This window comes from Bubalus kerabau, unplaced genomic scaffold, assembly GCF_029407905.1.
Source record: "Bubalus kerabau isolate K-KA32 ecotype Philippines breed swamp buffalo unplaced genomic scaffold, PCC_UOA_SB_1v2 scaffold_40, whole genome shotgun sequence".
NCBI lineage: Eukaryota > Metazoa > Chordata > Mammalia > Artiodactyla > Bovidae > Bubalus > Bubalus kerabau.
Genome location: NW_026577894.1, coordinates 313,202 through 328,542, shown reverse-complemented (window position 1 = coordinate 328,542; position 15,341 = coordinate 313,202). Strand labels below are relative to the sequence as shown.

The following is a 15,341-nucleotide window of genomic DNA, read 5'->3' as shown; positions in this document are numbered from 1 at the left end:
GGCCTGACCCTTCCCAGAGTGCCTGCCTCCTCAGATCATCACCACGTGCTGGGTGAAGTTTGAGGGCCCATAAACCGTCAGCCCATTGCAATCCCTAAATATACTCTGCATTATTTCAGTCCTTTGAAATAATTCAAGCTTTCCTAATGGCTCAATACATATTCTTTCTGTTATATGTTCCTTGGGCTCTTGAATATGTATCAGTGGGAATGCAATGTTCCATGTGTATCAGTCAGATCAGGCTTGTCACTCATGTAATTCAGATTCCGGTAGCCACGTTGAATAAAAGCAGAAGTAGGTGAAATTACCTGTAATATATTTTATTTTAACACACCCCAAATATTATCATTTCCGTGTGTCATCAACATGATAAAACCTAATGAAATAGTTCACTGCCGGGGTCCAGCCCCGGCTGATCCAGGGTATTCGAAGGAGAGACGGCTAGGCGACCTATTCAAATGTTAATTAGAGATAATAAAGAGGAATAGAATGAGGATAGCTCAGTAGGAAAATTCAGTGGAGAAAAGAAGCTGAGTGGCTTGGTTTACGCGGAAAATCAATATAACCCGTGACACCAGGTTAGCTCTGACCACGGAGGCCACAGGCGCCCTCTCGAATAGCGGAAGGTGCCCCACCTTAGACACCTTCTCGAGTGGGTCTTAGAAGCCCAGGCAAATAAATGGTCGCAGAGGACATCCACGCTCCAGATGGACACTCAGCTGGAAGTTAAAGGGAAGAATGACATGGGGAGACCAAGCGTTGGTGAGCAAGGCCCATAGCTTTATTTTCAACAGGGGCTTTTATACCCTAAGTTACACATAGAGGACAATAGGGGATGCAAAATCAGCAGTCTTTGATGCTTATCAAAAACCAGGGTTTCTTTCCTGCAGATTTATCGTATACAAATGGTTTAGGTGATTTACATCATCTTCTGGCCAGAGGCCTATTAACATTTCATGACTCTTGACAAGCACTTATCAACAAAGACTTATTTTCTCTAAGAGTAGTTATTTTAAGGTTTGGCGCCATCTTCCGAAGATAAGATTACGTTCCTATAGGGTGGATGTGTAATGGGTTTACAAAGGAAAGAATTTAGTACCTTAAGGGTCTAAAGTTACTAACACCAGGCCACTACTTATTTTTTCTACATACCAACTATATTAATTAATGCACATTCAAGGATACAATTCAGGGGATGTGAAAACTTGGCAACAAACATTGGCTCATCAATGAAATCTTTTACTAGTTTTATTCTGACAGTTTCTAATTCTCTGAGAGGCTCTAAGCTATTTGAATATCTTAAGCTTCCCGTGCCTCTGGAGGCTGGGAGACTGTAAACAATCGTATGCATAGCTGTAGGTGTCCGGGTAAACTTGTCAGGCGAGTTAGAGAGCCATCTGAGGGGTTTGGATTTAAACACTCCTAATTGCCCAGGAACTTTATTAATTGGAGCTGTAAGTTAACTCTTTGACAGAGAGAGTGAGATGGTGGTGGGGGACAGCCCCCAGTAAAGTCAGAGGTGAGAGCACAAAGCAATAAAGTAGGCAGACTCTGGTTTTTTGGGGGGCACTCCCGAGGCTCGATCCCGCCTTTGCGTATGCCGAGCCCCCTTCCTCATGACCTTTGTCACGAGTGGAATGTCTCTCGCCGGCTCCCGGCAGTTCACGTTCTTTTTTTCACGCTAAGTCTTTAAAATCCAGTGTGTGTTTCATGCCTGCAGCGTATCTGATTGTAGAGCAGCCACATTTCAGGTACTTCATGGCTGCAGGTGACTACATACCAGGGGGCCCAGTTCCACGAGAGATGTGTCTTTAACATCTCCCACTGGGATTATGAACTCGGCTGTTACTCCTTTTCTATTTCTGTTGGTTTTTATGTATTGATATTTTGAAGTTATGTTATTAGGTACATTCAAATTTAGAATCCTCATCTTCTTGCTAGACTGAACTTGTATCAGTATGAGATGCTTCTTTTTATCGCTAGAAATGCTTCTTTTTTAGAGACTATTTGACAGTGATATTGCCACATCGGTTTTCTGTCCTTGTTGGCCTGGGTATCTTTTAGGTTCACCTGTCTAAAAGATATTCCATCTTAACATGTAGCTCTGTGAATAGTGTGTAGTTTTCATTGGAATCAGTTTGACACTTTATCTTTTAATGAGAGTATTTGCTCTGTTTATAATGTTGATATTCAGTGTGTAGACACCATGTTGCTGTGTGTTTTCTGTTTGTCCCACCTAGTCTGTGTTCTTTGCTCTTGCCTTCTTTTAGAAGTTTGAAATGTTTCTCTAGTTCTGTGCTCCTCTGTCAGATTGTTGGGTGCACATTCAGAGACACAGCGTGTGTTTTACATTGAAGTCTAACTTAGTACTTTTACTGCCTCCCTGACACGACTGTTTCCTCCTTGTCACTGTTACACTTTGAACTGTTAGATATATATTTGGCGTTAACATCATTGTTTTGTAAAGTTAGTATTTACCCTCACAGTTACCTCATTGTTGGTCTCTACTTGTTTTTTATATTTCCATCAGAGACTACTTTTTTTTTTTCCCCAAAGCACTGCCTTAATATTTTTTTAGTGCATGTGTGTGGGTGATGAGTTGTCTCATTTCCATTTGCCCTAAAAGTCTTTATTTTGCTTTCATTTTCAAAGAGTGTTTTTCTTGGGTATAGAATTCCAGGTTGGTGGTTATTTGTTTTTCAGCATTTTACAGATGCCAGTCCATTATTTTCTGACTTCCTTGCTCTTGGAAAGTCAGCTCTCAGTGTTGCTCTGCCATTAAAAGCCACACCATTTTTCCTCTGAGCACTTGAACATGTTCTTCTAGCCTTAGGCACCCACAGAGCTGCTGAAACCAATGGGTGATTTTCATTTTTGAGTCAGTGGTCTGAGTCTTGAACCAAATCTTGCCACTGTCCCTGTCAGCCAGTTCAGTCGCTCAGTATCTGCCCCGTTGCGACCCCATGGACTGCAGCACACCAGGCTTCTCTGTCCATCACCAACTCCGGAGTTTGCTCAGGCTCATGACCATCAAGTCGGTGATGCCATCCAACCATCTCATCCTCTGTTGTCCCCTTCTCCTCCTGCCCTCAGCCTTCCCCAGCATCAGGTTCTTTTCCAATGAGTCAGTTCTTCGCATCAGGTGGCCAAAGTATTGGAGCTTCGGCATCGGTCTTTGCAGTGAATATTCAGGTCTGATTTGCTTTAGGAGTGACTTGTTGGCTCTCCTGGCAGTCCAAGGGGCTCTCAAGAGTCTTCTCCAACTCCCCAGTTCAGAAGCATTGATTCTTCGGCATTCAGCCTTCTTCATGGGGCAACTCTTACGTCCATACCTGACTACTGGAAAAACCATAGCTTTGACTCAGTGAACCTTTGTCGGCAAAGTAATGTCTCTGCTTTTTAATATGCTGTCTAGGTTTGTCATAGGTTTCCTTCCAAGAAGCAAGCATCTCTTAATTTCACCATCTGCAGTAATTTTGGAGCCCAAGAAAATAAAGTCTGTCACTGTTTCCATTGTTTCTCCATTTATTTGCCATGAAGTGATGGGGCCGGATGCCATGATTTTCATTTTTTGAATGTTGAGTTTTATGCCAGCTTTTTCACTCTCCTCTTTCACTTTCATTAAGAGGCTCTTTAGTTTCAACCCCTGGAGGCATTTCTTATTCCCCTTTCTGTCTTTTCTCCACCATGAGAGTCCCCATTTATACTTTTTAACAACGTAGTTTAACAAGGGGCTCCTTCAATATATTCTATCCTTTTTTTCTCTCTCTCTTATATATATTTTTACCTGACCAATCCTTCAGTTCACTGATCCTCTCTTCAGCTACGTCCAATTTGATGTTAAGCCCAGAGACTGAGTTCTTAAATTCAGTCACTGTTATTGTAAAGTTCTAGAGTTGGTTTTGATTCTCAGAAATTTTTCCTTTTGTCAAGTATATTTTTGAACAGGTGACATTTGCATCTGATACCTCTAGCACACTTCTGATATGCTGATATACATCTGATACCTCTGGATCTGGTTCAGCTCTTTTTCTCTTGGTCCTGTTTGTTGTTACACCCTTTTTTGCTTCTTTGGTTGCATGTTGGACATTATGTTTGGAAAACCCTAGAGGTTCTGAGTGATGCTGCCTTCTCCAGAGTTTCCTCTGACACACACGTCCAGTGGGAACAGAGCTGTCTGTTCACTTAGGGCCTGAGGGACTTGAGGCTGGGGAGGGGGCGGTGTCCTTGTAAGCTCAGTCTCAGCAGCCTTCACCCACCTTCCACCACCACCCCAGGGAGGAGCTTTCCAGCGTCTCGGTCTGGAAGCCTGGGCTGCCCCATAGGGCGCCCCCCTTCTCGGCAGGTCCTGAAGTGGGGGGCTGCCCCCATCCGCGAGGCTGTGTAACAGAAGGTCCCGCCTGTGGGCACTTTTTCAGTGTTGCAACCCCAAGGCAAAGACCAAGACCAGGAAGAACTTGGCCTCGGCCCAAGTCCTGGAAGCAGAGTGGCCTGAGGTGAGAGCAGCCGGGGGCTGGGCCCGTCAGATTGGGCCTCACCCAGCGAAGCGTTGGGGTTGTGTTTCATTTTGTTAGCATGGTTGTGGGCCCTGCCGGCCAGGGCGCTTTGGCCTTAGTGGGCAGGATCGACCCCAGCAGGATTACCTTGTAAGAGGTTGTGCAGGTGCCACGTGGAGGATGGGCGGGGGGCCCCACAAGAAGGGAAACACTGGCTGGAGGAGTCACTGGGGCACGTGGACTAAGCTATAAAGTCAGTCCTTGAAGCAGAAAGGCTAAGCCCCTTAACGTCTCCCTTCTTCCAAAGAAAGGATACACTGGCTGGAGGAGTCTCTGGGCATGAGGATCGAGCTCGAGAGTCAGTCCTTGAAGCAGAAAGCCTAAGCCTGTTAATGTCTCCCATCTTACAAAGCACAGACCAGTGTGTCCAGTATTTTAATGATGGGTACCTACTGCTTACATGTATGACATACACCCTCATAGCTACACATGTCTACTACATGCCTCTTACAAGTGCTGGGCACTGTTCTGGGTGCTGGACACTCAGTATGTAGTAGGGGATACGTAGCCCAGGATTTTTTTATTTCTGCAAAGAAAAATAGAACGAAAGATTCCATGTGGTTCAGTTTGAGAAAGTTCACCATGTGGAGGGCCCCATGTGCACGCAAATTATGGTAAAATACATATAACATAAATTTAACATTTTAACCACTTGATTGAATGACTGGGTGGCTTCAGTGGAGTCAGGCTAACAGATGGCCCTGAGGTGCCATCCGCCTTTCTCCCAGAGGAACACTCCAAAGCTTGGTGGCCCTGTAGACCTTCCCTTTATTCTTCACTCTCCCCAGTGGCTCTAGGTCATTGGTCTGTGTGTCATTTAAGAACCTCTTTATCCACTTTGTTGTTAGATTTATGTTTTGGAAAGCTTCTCAGCCCTCCCTGGGTCTTGAGAAGGCAGGCTTGGATTCCAGGTGCTCCCTTGCCACGTGCCTGCCAGGTCGAGGTGGAGGCCGAAGGCTGGTCTGAGTTGTGGTGGTCTGTGTGGTCGTGGGGTCAGTGGACCGCCTCTTCTGTGGAGGGGCAAGGAGATCCTTTGTGTGGAGCCTGGAGAGACTTGACAGGGTCAGTCTTCACAGTCTCGCTCTCATTTTTAATTTATGTTTGCATTTAGTTTCTCATTTAACTGTTTTCTAGGAGTTTCCAACTGCTACTGAAGAACTAAAAATATGCAGGGAGCAGCTTCTTGAAAGATTAAGAAGAAATCACTGAGCTTAGAGTGGAAAGAAGCAATACCAGGGTCAGTAAGGGGATTCTCAAGTGTTGACATTTGCCCCACGGGGGGTCACCACTGGCCTCCGTTTTGGTGTCTTTAAACTCTGTCTGATTTTCAAGTCATTTTTCATACCTTCCCACTGAGCAGACCAGGGTGGATCAGTTCGGGATTCTCATACCTTGCTTCAAATTTATGATGAGAGCTAATGTAATTTTAGAACATTTGAGGGGGGAGTTCTCTTAACTTACATTTTTGTCCATGCTACACTTTGTGTGGGATCTTAGTTCCCTGATCAGGGATTAAAACCAATGACCCCTGCAGAAGTGTGGAGTCTTAACTACTGGGCCCCTGGGAAAGTCCACTCTAACTTTAGCTTGAACTGGCGGGATTCCGATGTGCCTTAGTATGCTTTCCGCTATAGGGTGAGTCTGAGAGGAGTTATTGGCCCTGAATCAAGCATGAGGTTGATGGTGCTCCTTTGGCCCTGCCCTGCAGCTGCTGCTGGAGCACCTGGAGTGCCTGGTTTCCTGGTATGTGCCGTCCCTCCAGATGACGGTGGGCAAGCAGCAGGCGCAGCTGCTGCTGGAGCTCCTGGAGTGCCTGGTTTCCTGGTATGTGCCGTCCCTCCAGATGACGGTGGGCATGCAGCAGGCGCAAATAGCAGCAAGCTAGCCAGCATTACCAGCGACGTGGAGGTGCTCAGGGCACCAAAATTGCTGTTTGAGCACCACAAGACCCTGGACGAGAAGGTACCAGCCACCCAACCATCCTGGATTTGTACACTTGCTGTCTTGTTAGGTGGATGATGCATGTATTTATGTAACTACTTGACTTTTGAGCTTCTTGAATTCTTGTATATATATTTTTTTCTGTAAGAAGTCAGAGTTTTATATAGTTAAAAAGCATTGCCTGTGTACATGCTCAGTCATGTCCAAATCTTTGTGACGCTGTGGACTGTAGCCCACCACGCTCCTCTCTTCATGGGGCTTCCCAGGCGTGAATACTGGAGTGGGTGTCCATCTTCCACTCCAGGCAATCTTCCCGACCCAGAGATCGAACCTGCCCTCTTGTATTGGCAAGCGGATTCTTTACCACTGAGCCACCTGGGAAACCCCCAGTTAAAAAGTATTCGTTGGCATGAATGTCTCAAGATTTATTATATTCTGTATATCAACTTGCAGTTAAAAACTGGGTAATAGAATTAATTTAGGATAACATTTTGTTCTCTCAAATTTAGAATTTAAAGCTGTTAACAAGCAGATTCTCTTGACGTTAAGATCAATGAGAGACATTAAAGGTATTCTGTGACAGTATCTATGTATTAGGGTGAGTATACACTAAGAAGTGTACTAACGTATATACACACATCAACACAAGGTGACTTGGCCCCTTTTATTTGAGTTGAGAGCGTGATTACAAGTAGCACTCGAAAGGTGTAGTTTGTTAGAAGAAGAATTAGGTGCCACACATAAAGAGGTAAGTTTGATCAGTCTTTGTGTAATTTCCGTGAAGGGTTTGTCATTTGAATCCTTTGATTTTAAAAAAGAATGAAAGCTGTAGTGGTGGGCATCAGATGTTATTTATCGTTCTGATTGAGAACCTGCCCACCTGGGTTATTTTAATGACTAGTAAACTAGACTTGTGGCTCAGAGCTGCAGGATCTCTTAAGTACCCCCTTTGTCCAGCAGAAGACAAATTCTGACTCTAATCACCTGGTGGTATTCGGGATGGATAGCATCACCATGTATTTTCTTTATATGTTGCATTTTCAGTTTAGACTTGAATATTTCCAGGTGTTTTGCTGTCTTTACTTATTTCTTTACTCTAATTCAACTTTTTGGTTTTAGCAGATGATTCTTAAAGAGGAGAATAACCAGGAAAAGCTACTAACGCACAGGGTGCTAGATGTAAATCATGAGCAAGAAAACATGCCAAGCGCCAATGGAAAGGCAAGTCCTTGGTCTCACCCTCTGTCTGGTTCTTGTCTTACCATCCAGTCTGTGTGGGGCTGTCGGGACCTCTCACCAACATACCATGTAGGTCTGAGTGGCTGTGAGGGTCTTGTGAGCTCCCAGAGCGCAGAAGGCAGTTTTGACCTCACCGATTGCCCGGAAGTGCTGTGGTCCCTCCCTCTCAAAACAAGGCTGTCTAAGGCTTCCTTTCCCCCTTAGAGACCCTCTAAGCCACGAGGAGGACCTGGCTAAGGTGATCAACCTCCAGGAAGTCATAGACAAGCAGGAGCAGAGCCAGATGGAGGAGCGCCTGGCAGCCCTCTTTGCCCATGTGACAGAGCTGAAGGAGGACCTGGACACGGCCAGGAAGGACCTCCTCAAGTCCGAGGACGTGAACAGGAAACTGCAGCAGGATGTTCACGAAGTAACTGACGGCAGCTGTGTCTGTTGTCCTGAGGTGGACTGTGGGTCCCTTGTTCCCCAGTGATCTCAGCCTTGGCATGGCTGCGTGAGCAAGAGCAGAGCTCTGGCGAGACCGCAACTGGCTGCCTCCCCGCCTCTGCGTTGAGATCTCTGGGGTAGAAGAGGCCTGGTCCAGGCAGTCCGTTGGCAGTGAACCAACATTAGGGCAGCCCTAGCGCTGTGCTGCACCCTGGGTGTGGACTCCTCATTTCTACAAGTTCTAGGGTGCCCAGTGTGTTCCTTTTCTAAAAATTCATTCATCCATTCATTCATTTATTGGCGTATAGTTGCTTTACACTGCTGTGTCAATTTCTGCTGTACAGCAAAGTGAATCAGTCATCTATCTATCTATCTATCTATCTATCTATCTACGTATCTCCCTCTCTTTTAGATTTCCTGCCCATTTACTTCACCACAGAGCACTGAGTAGATTTCCCTGTGCTATGCACTAGGTCCTTACTCGTTGACTTTATGTGTAGTATCGGTGCTGTATATATGTCAACCTGAGTCTCCCGGTTCATCCTCCCCCACCCCCACCCCCACCCCTCTGCAACTCCCTGTCAAATGTGTTCCTGATGATGCTGAAATTTCCTTCTGATTCACTCAGGCGAGTCTGGTGACGTCTGTGGAGCCCGTTCTCTCGGAGAGATGGGAGCATGCTGTGTGGGCTCTGCTGAGGCAGCTTGCCTGGCCATCTTCTCTAGTTTTCTGAGGTTCCGCTCCTTGAAGGGATGTGTGACAGTGATACCGGCGGCCAGACAAGTCAAGTGGCATTTGCTCACCCTCAGATCCTCAGGCCCGAGCTGTGTGACCATGTGGAATCATGATGTTTCTGGCGGTCGTGTCTGCGGGTGTCATGATTTATGAGAAACTACCTATAACGGTCACTGTGAAAACAGAAGAGTGCTGGGGGTTCAGGCCTCTTCCTGTGAGCCTCGCCTCTCCTCTGTGCACAGACAGACAGCGCCCACCCTGCCCACCCCTCCCCCGTGAGACCATCTCAGAGAGAACCCCTCCAACATGTGGTACAGCAAGTGTCCTTGTTTAGTAGCTTGGTGTGAGTAATTCTGTGTGAGAACTCAAAACAGAAATATTTGCACAGGTTTGTATAAGCTATTCACACTACTCTTTGGCAACAGGAGATTAGGTGGCAGAGTTTAATACATACAGAATTCTGGGAAAAGCGTTTTTAAGACCTTTCACTTTTAATGTTAGGACTTTGCCCACATTGGTTACTTAATGACCAGGGAGGGACCTGAAATGGATTTTGAACTGGCGCACAGGAGTTGTACCAGCAGCAAGTTCTGGTCCTGGTTTGAGCGTTTCATACATATGGTGTAACTCTGCTTTAGAAGAACTAGGCTTGAGAAATCTGCGCCCAGTTGTGTTACACTTTGATCTGCTTGCCTCATTCACAAGCCAGGTGATTCCTCCCACCGTAGTCAAGGACAAGTCATGTCTCAGTCTCCATTCACGTAAAAAAGACTACAGGTTATTAACCTTCTGCGACTCTTAAGAAATAGCACTGTCACAGTCTGTCAGGCCCCTCAAATGAATACGCTCAAATATCAACTTGTCGCCCCCCCCACCCCCAGCTCCAAACCTCTGCCTGTGCTTTTGAGTGTTGTCAATCCTGTGACTACCACTCCGTGGTACCATGTTTGACCCTAAGGAACAATGTTTGTCTATTCTCTCTCGCTGGCCACGAAGCTACAGGCTCCTTGAGGTGCGACCATGAGCAATACCCAGTCATACTGTCCACACACCAGACAGGCCCTTGTCACACTTGACAGCGCTGAGGGGAGCTGCTTGGGGGAGCGGCCTACCCATGGTGGAAGGGAGCCCCTCGTAGCCTCGTCTGGTCCAGTTCGGCTCTCAGGGTTTCCAGGCTGGTCCTATGAAACAGCAAATGACACAGCCTGCACTGCTTGCTTTCTGGATGTAAAATGACTTGCACCAAAATGTGCAGAACAGGTTACAGGAGTAGTTATCAACTCCAAATATTTTCATTGTGAGAAAATATTCTCTAAGTGTCCCATAGCAAATAGAAGCACTCAGAACAATAGTAAACCCTATAAACCATAATGAATAAGAAGTTCCATCTCAGGTGTAGAAAAGCTTCTGGAGGAAACACGGCAAGCCATTAACAATGATGAAGTCTGTAGAGAGAAGCTGGACTTGGGGCGGGGGTTCGGGTAGGGGGGCAGGACTCACTCTATTGCCCTCACTCCTCTCATTGCTTTAAACTGTATCCATGGAGCTCACCTGCATTCCTGGGCATTCCTCACATTCATTCCTCTACACCCCCCTTCTTCACGGGGTAAAACAAGTCAAACGGGCCAAGTTTCTGAGTCACTTGACTCAACCTGGCAGCTCTGTGCTGTCGGCCACGGCAGTCACTCGCCTCGTGCAGCCCCTGAGCACGTGAGACAGGCTGGTGCAAACCTCGATGAGGAAATCACACAGGATTTCAAGACTCGTAGTGAAAAAAGGACGTCAAATAGCCTGTTGGTTTTTAAGAAAGTTTAGATTGCATATGTGGCTCATATTATCTTTCTAACGGACAGCACAGTCCACGTGAAAGGCTCACGCTTTGTCTCAGCTTTCGGGTGAACCCAGAAAGGACTACTCAGAATTCTGAACCACACACAAACAGAATTTAGCCACACACTCTAAATCCATCTACAATGCAAACACATTCAGTGTTCAAAGCCAGAAATGCTATACGTGTTACAGCAGTGGATTAGCCATAAGGAAAATGTAACTCGACATCTGCTAAGCATCTTTAGTGACTGGAACAACGAACCCAGCTCAATTCAGCTCTTAGCAAATTTCTAAACGATTTAGAGATTTATGTAGCTTGTTGTTTTGCATTTCTTCTAATTGCTTTTTAGCATTTTCAGCTTCCCATAGGAGAGAATTCTGAAAAAGATACAAACAGCTTTAGTGTCCATTCTTAACGGACGTTGCATGGACTGTGGGATGGCTACTCTTCTGTCTGAAAGCATAAAGCACCTCGGGATGAGTGGCGGACCTCGCGCCCAGAGTGAAGTGCCAGCACGAGGCTGGATGACAACTTTTAACATCAACTTGTACGCAGACAATCTCCTCCTTCCCCGACTGATCTTCTAGATACAAGGAGGCCAGGTCCCGGGAGAAGTGAAACTGCTTATAGCTTTTTGCAGTTCAGTGGTCACTCAGGAAACTGGCGCAGGTTTCACATGCCAAATTCAAACCTGAGACAAAACTATCCCACCTCAGGGCCAGCCCACAGGTCAGGGTGAAGTGAGGGGACCACACTGTGTGGTCTCTAGTGAGGTGTGTGTTTCATCTTGGGTTTTGTGGGGGGAAAACATGCCACAGAACTTGTAGTGACCATTGGTCTCTCTCAGACAATCGTTGCCCAAACGCCAACCTCAGGGAAGGTTCTGGGCCTTATCTTTAGGGCACTGGTGCAGCTGGGACAGGTTTTCACCGAACCTGAACCAGAGTGTTGCCCACTGAGCTGCTCTGGTGGAGGTTCTCAGCCATTTTTCAAAGCAAATGAAAAGAGAGAAGGCTGGAGTTGGAATATGAGAATACTTGCTTTTAGTTGATTCAGTCTTTTCTATCACTTTATGTAAAAGATCCTGAACTAAACTTATTGATTTGACTGTGTCAGGCCTTAGCTTAGCTGCGTCATGCGGGATTCCTTTGTCGCGGTTGCCACGTGGTCTGTGGGATCTTAGCTCCCCAACCAGCCATTGAACCTGCGTCCCTGACCTTGCAAGGCAGACTCTCAGTCACTGGACTGCCAGCAAAGCCCCAGAAGTAAACTTCTAAGAAAGAAACGAAAGGGTGAGGGTGGACCTAGAAGAAAGTTCTAGCATGGTGGCTGGTAACACTGGGGCCATCAGTGGATCCGGCTCTCTGGTGCTTTCTGTAAAGGTTGCAGGCACACATCTATGTCTGTTCCTTTACACACTGCCTGTGGATGCTGTCACGCTTATTCACTAGCATGAAATGCTGCTACTCAATTATTCATACCAGTAAAGACATTCACTCCGGGGCCCTCTATGGGAAGAGTTTTCCAACTGCTATCCTGGAGATTTCCCACACACAGACCAGGCCAGGCCAGGCCAGGCCAGGCCAGATGCGCCTCTTTCTAAAGAGGCCGTGGGGCTGGCTCACCTTATCCTCCAAAGCTGCCATTCTCTCCTTCAGATGAAGCTGAAGCTTCTCATCTGATTCGGATAGAAGCTTATCCACGGTATCTGATAAGTGTTTATTGTGCTCTTCATTTTTAATCTCTGCATCGCCCAAAACAGGAAAAACACAAACTCATAAACTTCAAGAGCAAATATGGTCTTTCTTTTAAAACACCAGGGAGCCGTGACGTGAGCGGCCTATGTCCTGGTTCCCGAGGTGGTCCCCTCCCATGGCCACCTCTGGTGGGCTCTTAAGCATCACCAGAGCAGACAGGCAGGTGCAGAGGGAGGCAGGGACTTCACTTGTCAAAGGTCACTCCCAATGCTTCTCTTTGGCAGAGCACCTGGTGGACCTTACTGTCACCAGACATTACTCGTCACAGGGGCTTGGGGAGCAAGCAGATTTACACTCAGAAACAAACAGACTTTAAAGGGGATCAGCTTACACACATGTTGGTGGAGGAATTTCCCAGTATACAAACAGAAGCTTGAGTCTGGATTAAGGGGGTAAAATGAATTCAATTTATAAAGCAAAAGGTGAGAAAATTCATTTTGGAAAAAAAGCCAGTGGAGATAGGCTTTCACATATTTTTCTTTACATGCAACATCACTTGAATTCTTTGAAATAATTGCTGTTGTTCAGTTGCTCAGTCATGTCTGACCCTTTGTGACCCCATGCACTGCAGCACGCCAGGCTTCCCTGTCCTTCACTATTTCCCAGAAGTTGCTCAAACTCATGTCCATCGAGTCAGTGATGCCATCCAACCATCTCGTCCTCTGTCGCACCTTCTCCTCCTGCCTTCGCTCTTTCCCAGCATCAGGATCTTTTCCAAGGAGTGTGTTCTTCACATCAGGTGCCCAAGTATTGAATCTGCAGCTTCAGCATCAGTCCTTCCAATGAATATTCAGGACTGATTTCCTTTAGGATTCATTGGTTTGATTGCCATACAGTCCAGGGGACTCTCAAGAGTCTTTTCCAACACCTCAGTTGAAAAGCATCAATTCTTTGATGCTCAGCCTTCTTCACGGTCCAACTCTCACATCCATACATGACTACTGGAAAATCCGTTTCTTTAAGTAGGTGGACCTTTGATGGCAAAATAATGATCTTAGTTTTTTTTTTAATGTTCAGTTTAAAGCCATCTTTTTCACTCTTTTTCACCTTCATCAAGAGGCTCTTCATCAAGGTCCTCGTGGCTTTCTGCCATAAGGGTGGTGTTATCTGCATATCTGAGGTTAATGATATTTCTCCTGATCATCTTGATTCTAGCTTTTTCTTCATCCAGTCCAGCATTTCTCATGATGTACTCTGGATGTAAGTTAAATAAGGAGGACGATAATATACAGCCTTGACTTACTCCTTTCCTGATTTTGAACCCGTCTGTTGTTCCATATCCAGTTCTATCTGTTGCTTCTTGACCTGCATACAAATTTCTTAGGAGGCAGGTCAGGTGGTCTGGTATTCCCATCTCTTGATGAATTTTCCACAGTTTTTTTGTGATACACACAGTCAAAGGCTCTGGTGTAGTCAATTAAGCAGAAGTATGTGCTTTTCTGTAAGTCTCTTGCTTTTTCAATGACCCAACGTATGTTGGAAATTTGATCTCTGATTCCTCTGCCTTTTCTAAATCCAGCTTGAACATCTGGAAGTTCATAGTTCACATACTACTGAAACCTGCCTTGGAGAATTTTGAGCATTACTTTGCCACCGTGTGAGATGAATGCAATTGTGCAGTAGTTTGAGCATTCTTTGTCATTGCCTTTCTTTGGGATTGGAATGAAAACGGACCTTTTCCAGTCCGGTGGCCACTGCTGAGTTTTCCAAATTTGTTGGCATATTGAGTTCAGCACTTTCACAGCATCATCTTTCAGGATTTGAAATAGCTCAACTGGAATTCCATCACCTCCACTAGCTTTGTTTGTAGTGATGCTTCCTAAGGCCCACTTGACTTCACACTCCAGGATGTCTGGCTCTAGGTGAGTGATCACACCATCGTGAATATCTTGGTTGTGAAGATCTTTTTTGTACAGTTCTTCTGTGTATTCTTGCCACCTCTTCTTAATATCTTCTTCTTTTGTTAGGTCTATACCATGTCTGTCCTTTACTGTGCTATCTTTGCAGGAAAAGTTCCCTTGGTGTCTCTAATTTTCTTGGAGAGATCTCTAGTCTTTCCCATTCTATTGCTTTCCTCTATTTCTTAGGATTGATCACTGAGGAAGGCTTTCTTATCTCTCCTTGCTATTCTTTGGAACTCTGCATTCAAATGGGTATATCTTTCCTTTTCTCTTTGCCTTTCGCTTCTCTTCTTTTCACAGCTATTTGTGTGGCCTCCTCAGAAAACCATTTTGCCTTTTTTGCATTTCTTTTTTTGGGGGGATGGTCTTGATGATCGTTTCCTGTACAATGTCACCAACTTCCGCCCATAATTCTTCAGGCATTCTATCAGATTTATTCCCTTGAATCTCTTTTATCACTTCCACTACATAACTGTAAGGGATTTGATTTAGGTCATACCTGAATTGTCTAGTGGTTTTCCCGACTTTCTTCAATAGAAGTCTGAATTTAGCAATAAAGAGTTCACGATCTGAGCCACAGTCAGCTTCCGGTCTTGTTTTTGCTGACTGTATAGAGCTTCTCTATCTTTGGCTGCAAAGAGTATAATCTGTCTGATTGTGGTGTTGACCATCTGGTGATGTCCATGTGTAGAGTCTTCTCCTGTGTTGTTGGAAGAGGGTGTTTGCTATGACCAGCGTGTTCTCCTGGCAAAACTCTATTAGTCTATGCCCTGCTTCATTCTGTACTCCAAGGCTAAATTTGCTGTTACTCCAGCTATTTCTTGACAAATTAAGGTGCGTGAGTGTAAAGTCACTTCATTCGTGTCCCACTCTGTGCGACCCTATGTGCTGTAGCCTGCCAGGCTCCTCTATCCATGGTATTCTCCAGGCAAGAACAATGGAGTGGATTGCCATG

At 45.7% G+C, this 15,341-nt stretch overlaps 1 protein-coding gene across 1 annotated transcript; it reads left to right on the top strand.

The window, feature by feature from the left end:
• The first annotated feature begins 7,843 nt into the window (after window positions 1–7,843).
• Window positions 7,844–9,676, top strand: LOC129640770 (liprin-alpha-1-like). The gene is made up of 2 exons (XM_055565821.1): window positions 7,844–8,145; window positions 8,791–9,676. Exons 1-2 carry the CDS (start codon window positions 8,020–8,022, stop codon window positions 8,893–8,895), a joined length of 231 nt encoding a protein of 76 aa, XP_055421796.1. The 5' UTR covers window positions 7,844–8,019; the 3' UTR covers window positions 8,896–9,676.
• Window positions 9,677–15,341: the final 5,665 nt, after the last annotated feature.

What these genes read in the sequence shown, in the direction of transcription:
- LOC129640770 (XM_055565821.1), top strand. Translation starts at nt 8,020, where the DNA reads ATGGAGGAGCGCCTGGCAGCCCTCTTTGCCCATGTGACAGAGCTGAAG. An exon ending in TGCAGCAGGATGTTCACGAA is followed by an intron (nt 8,146 to 8,790) that starts GTAACTGACGGC and finishes TGATTCACTCAG; the next exon opens with GCGAGTCTGGTGACGTCTGT.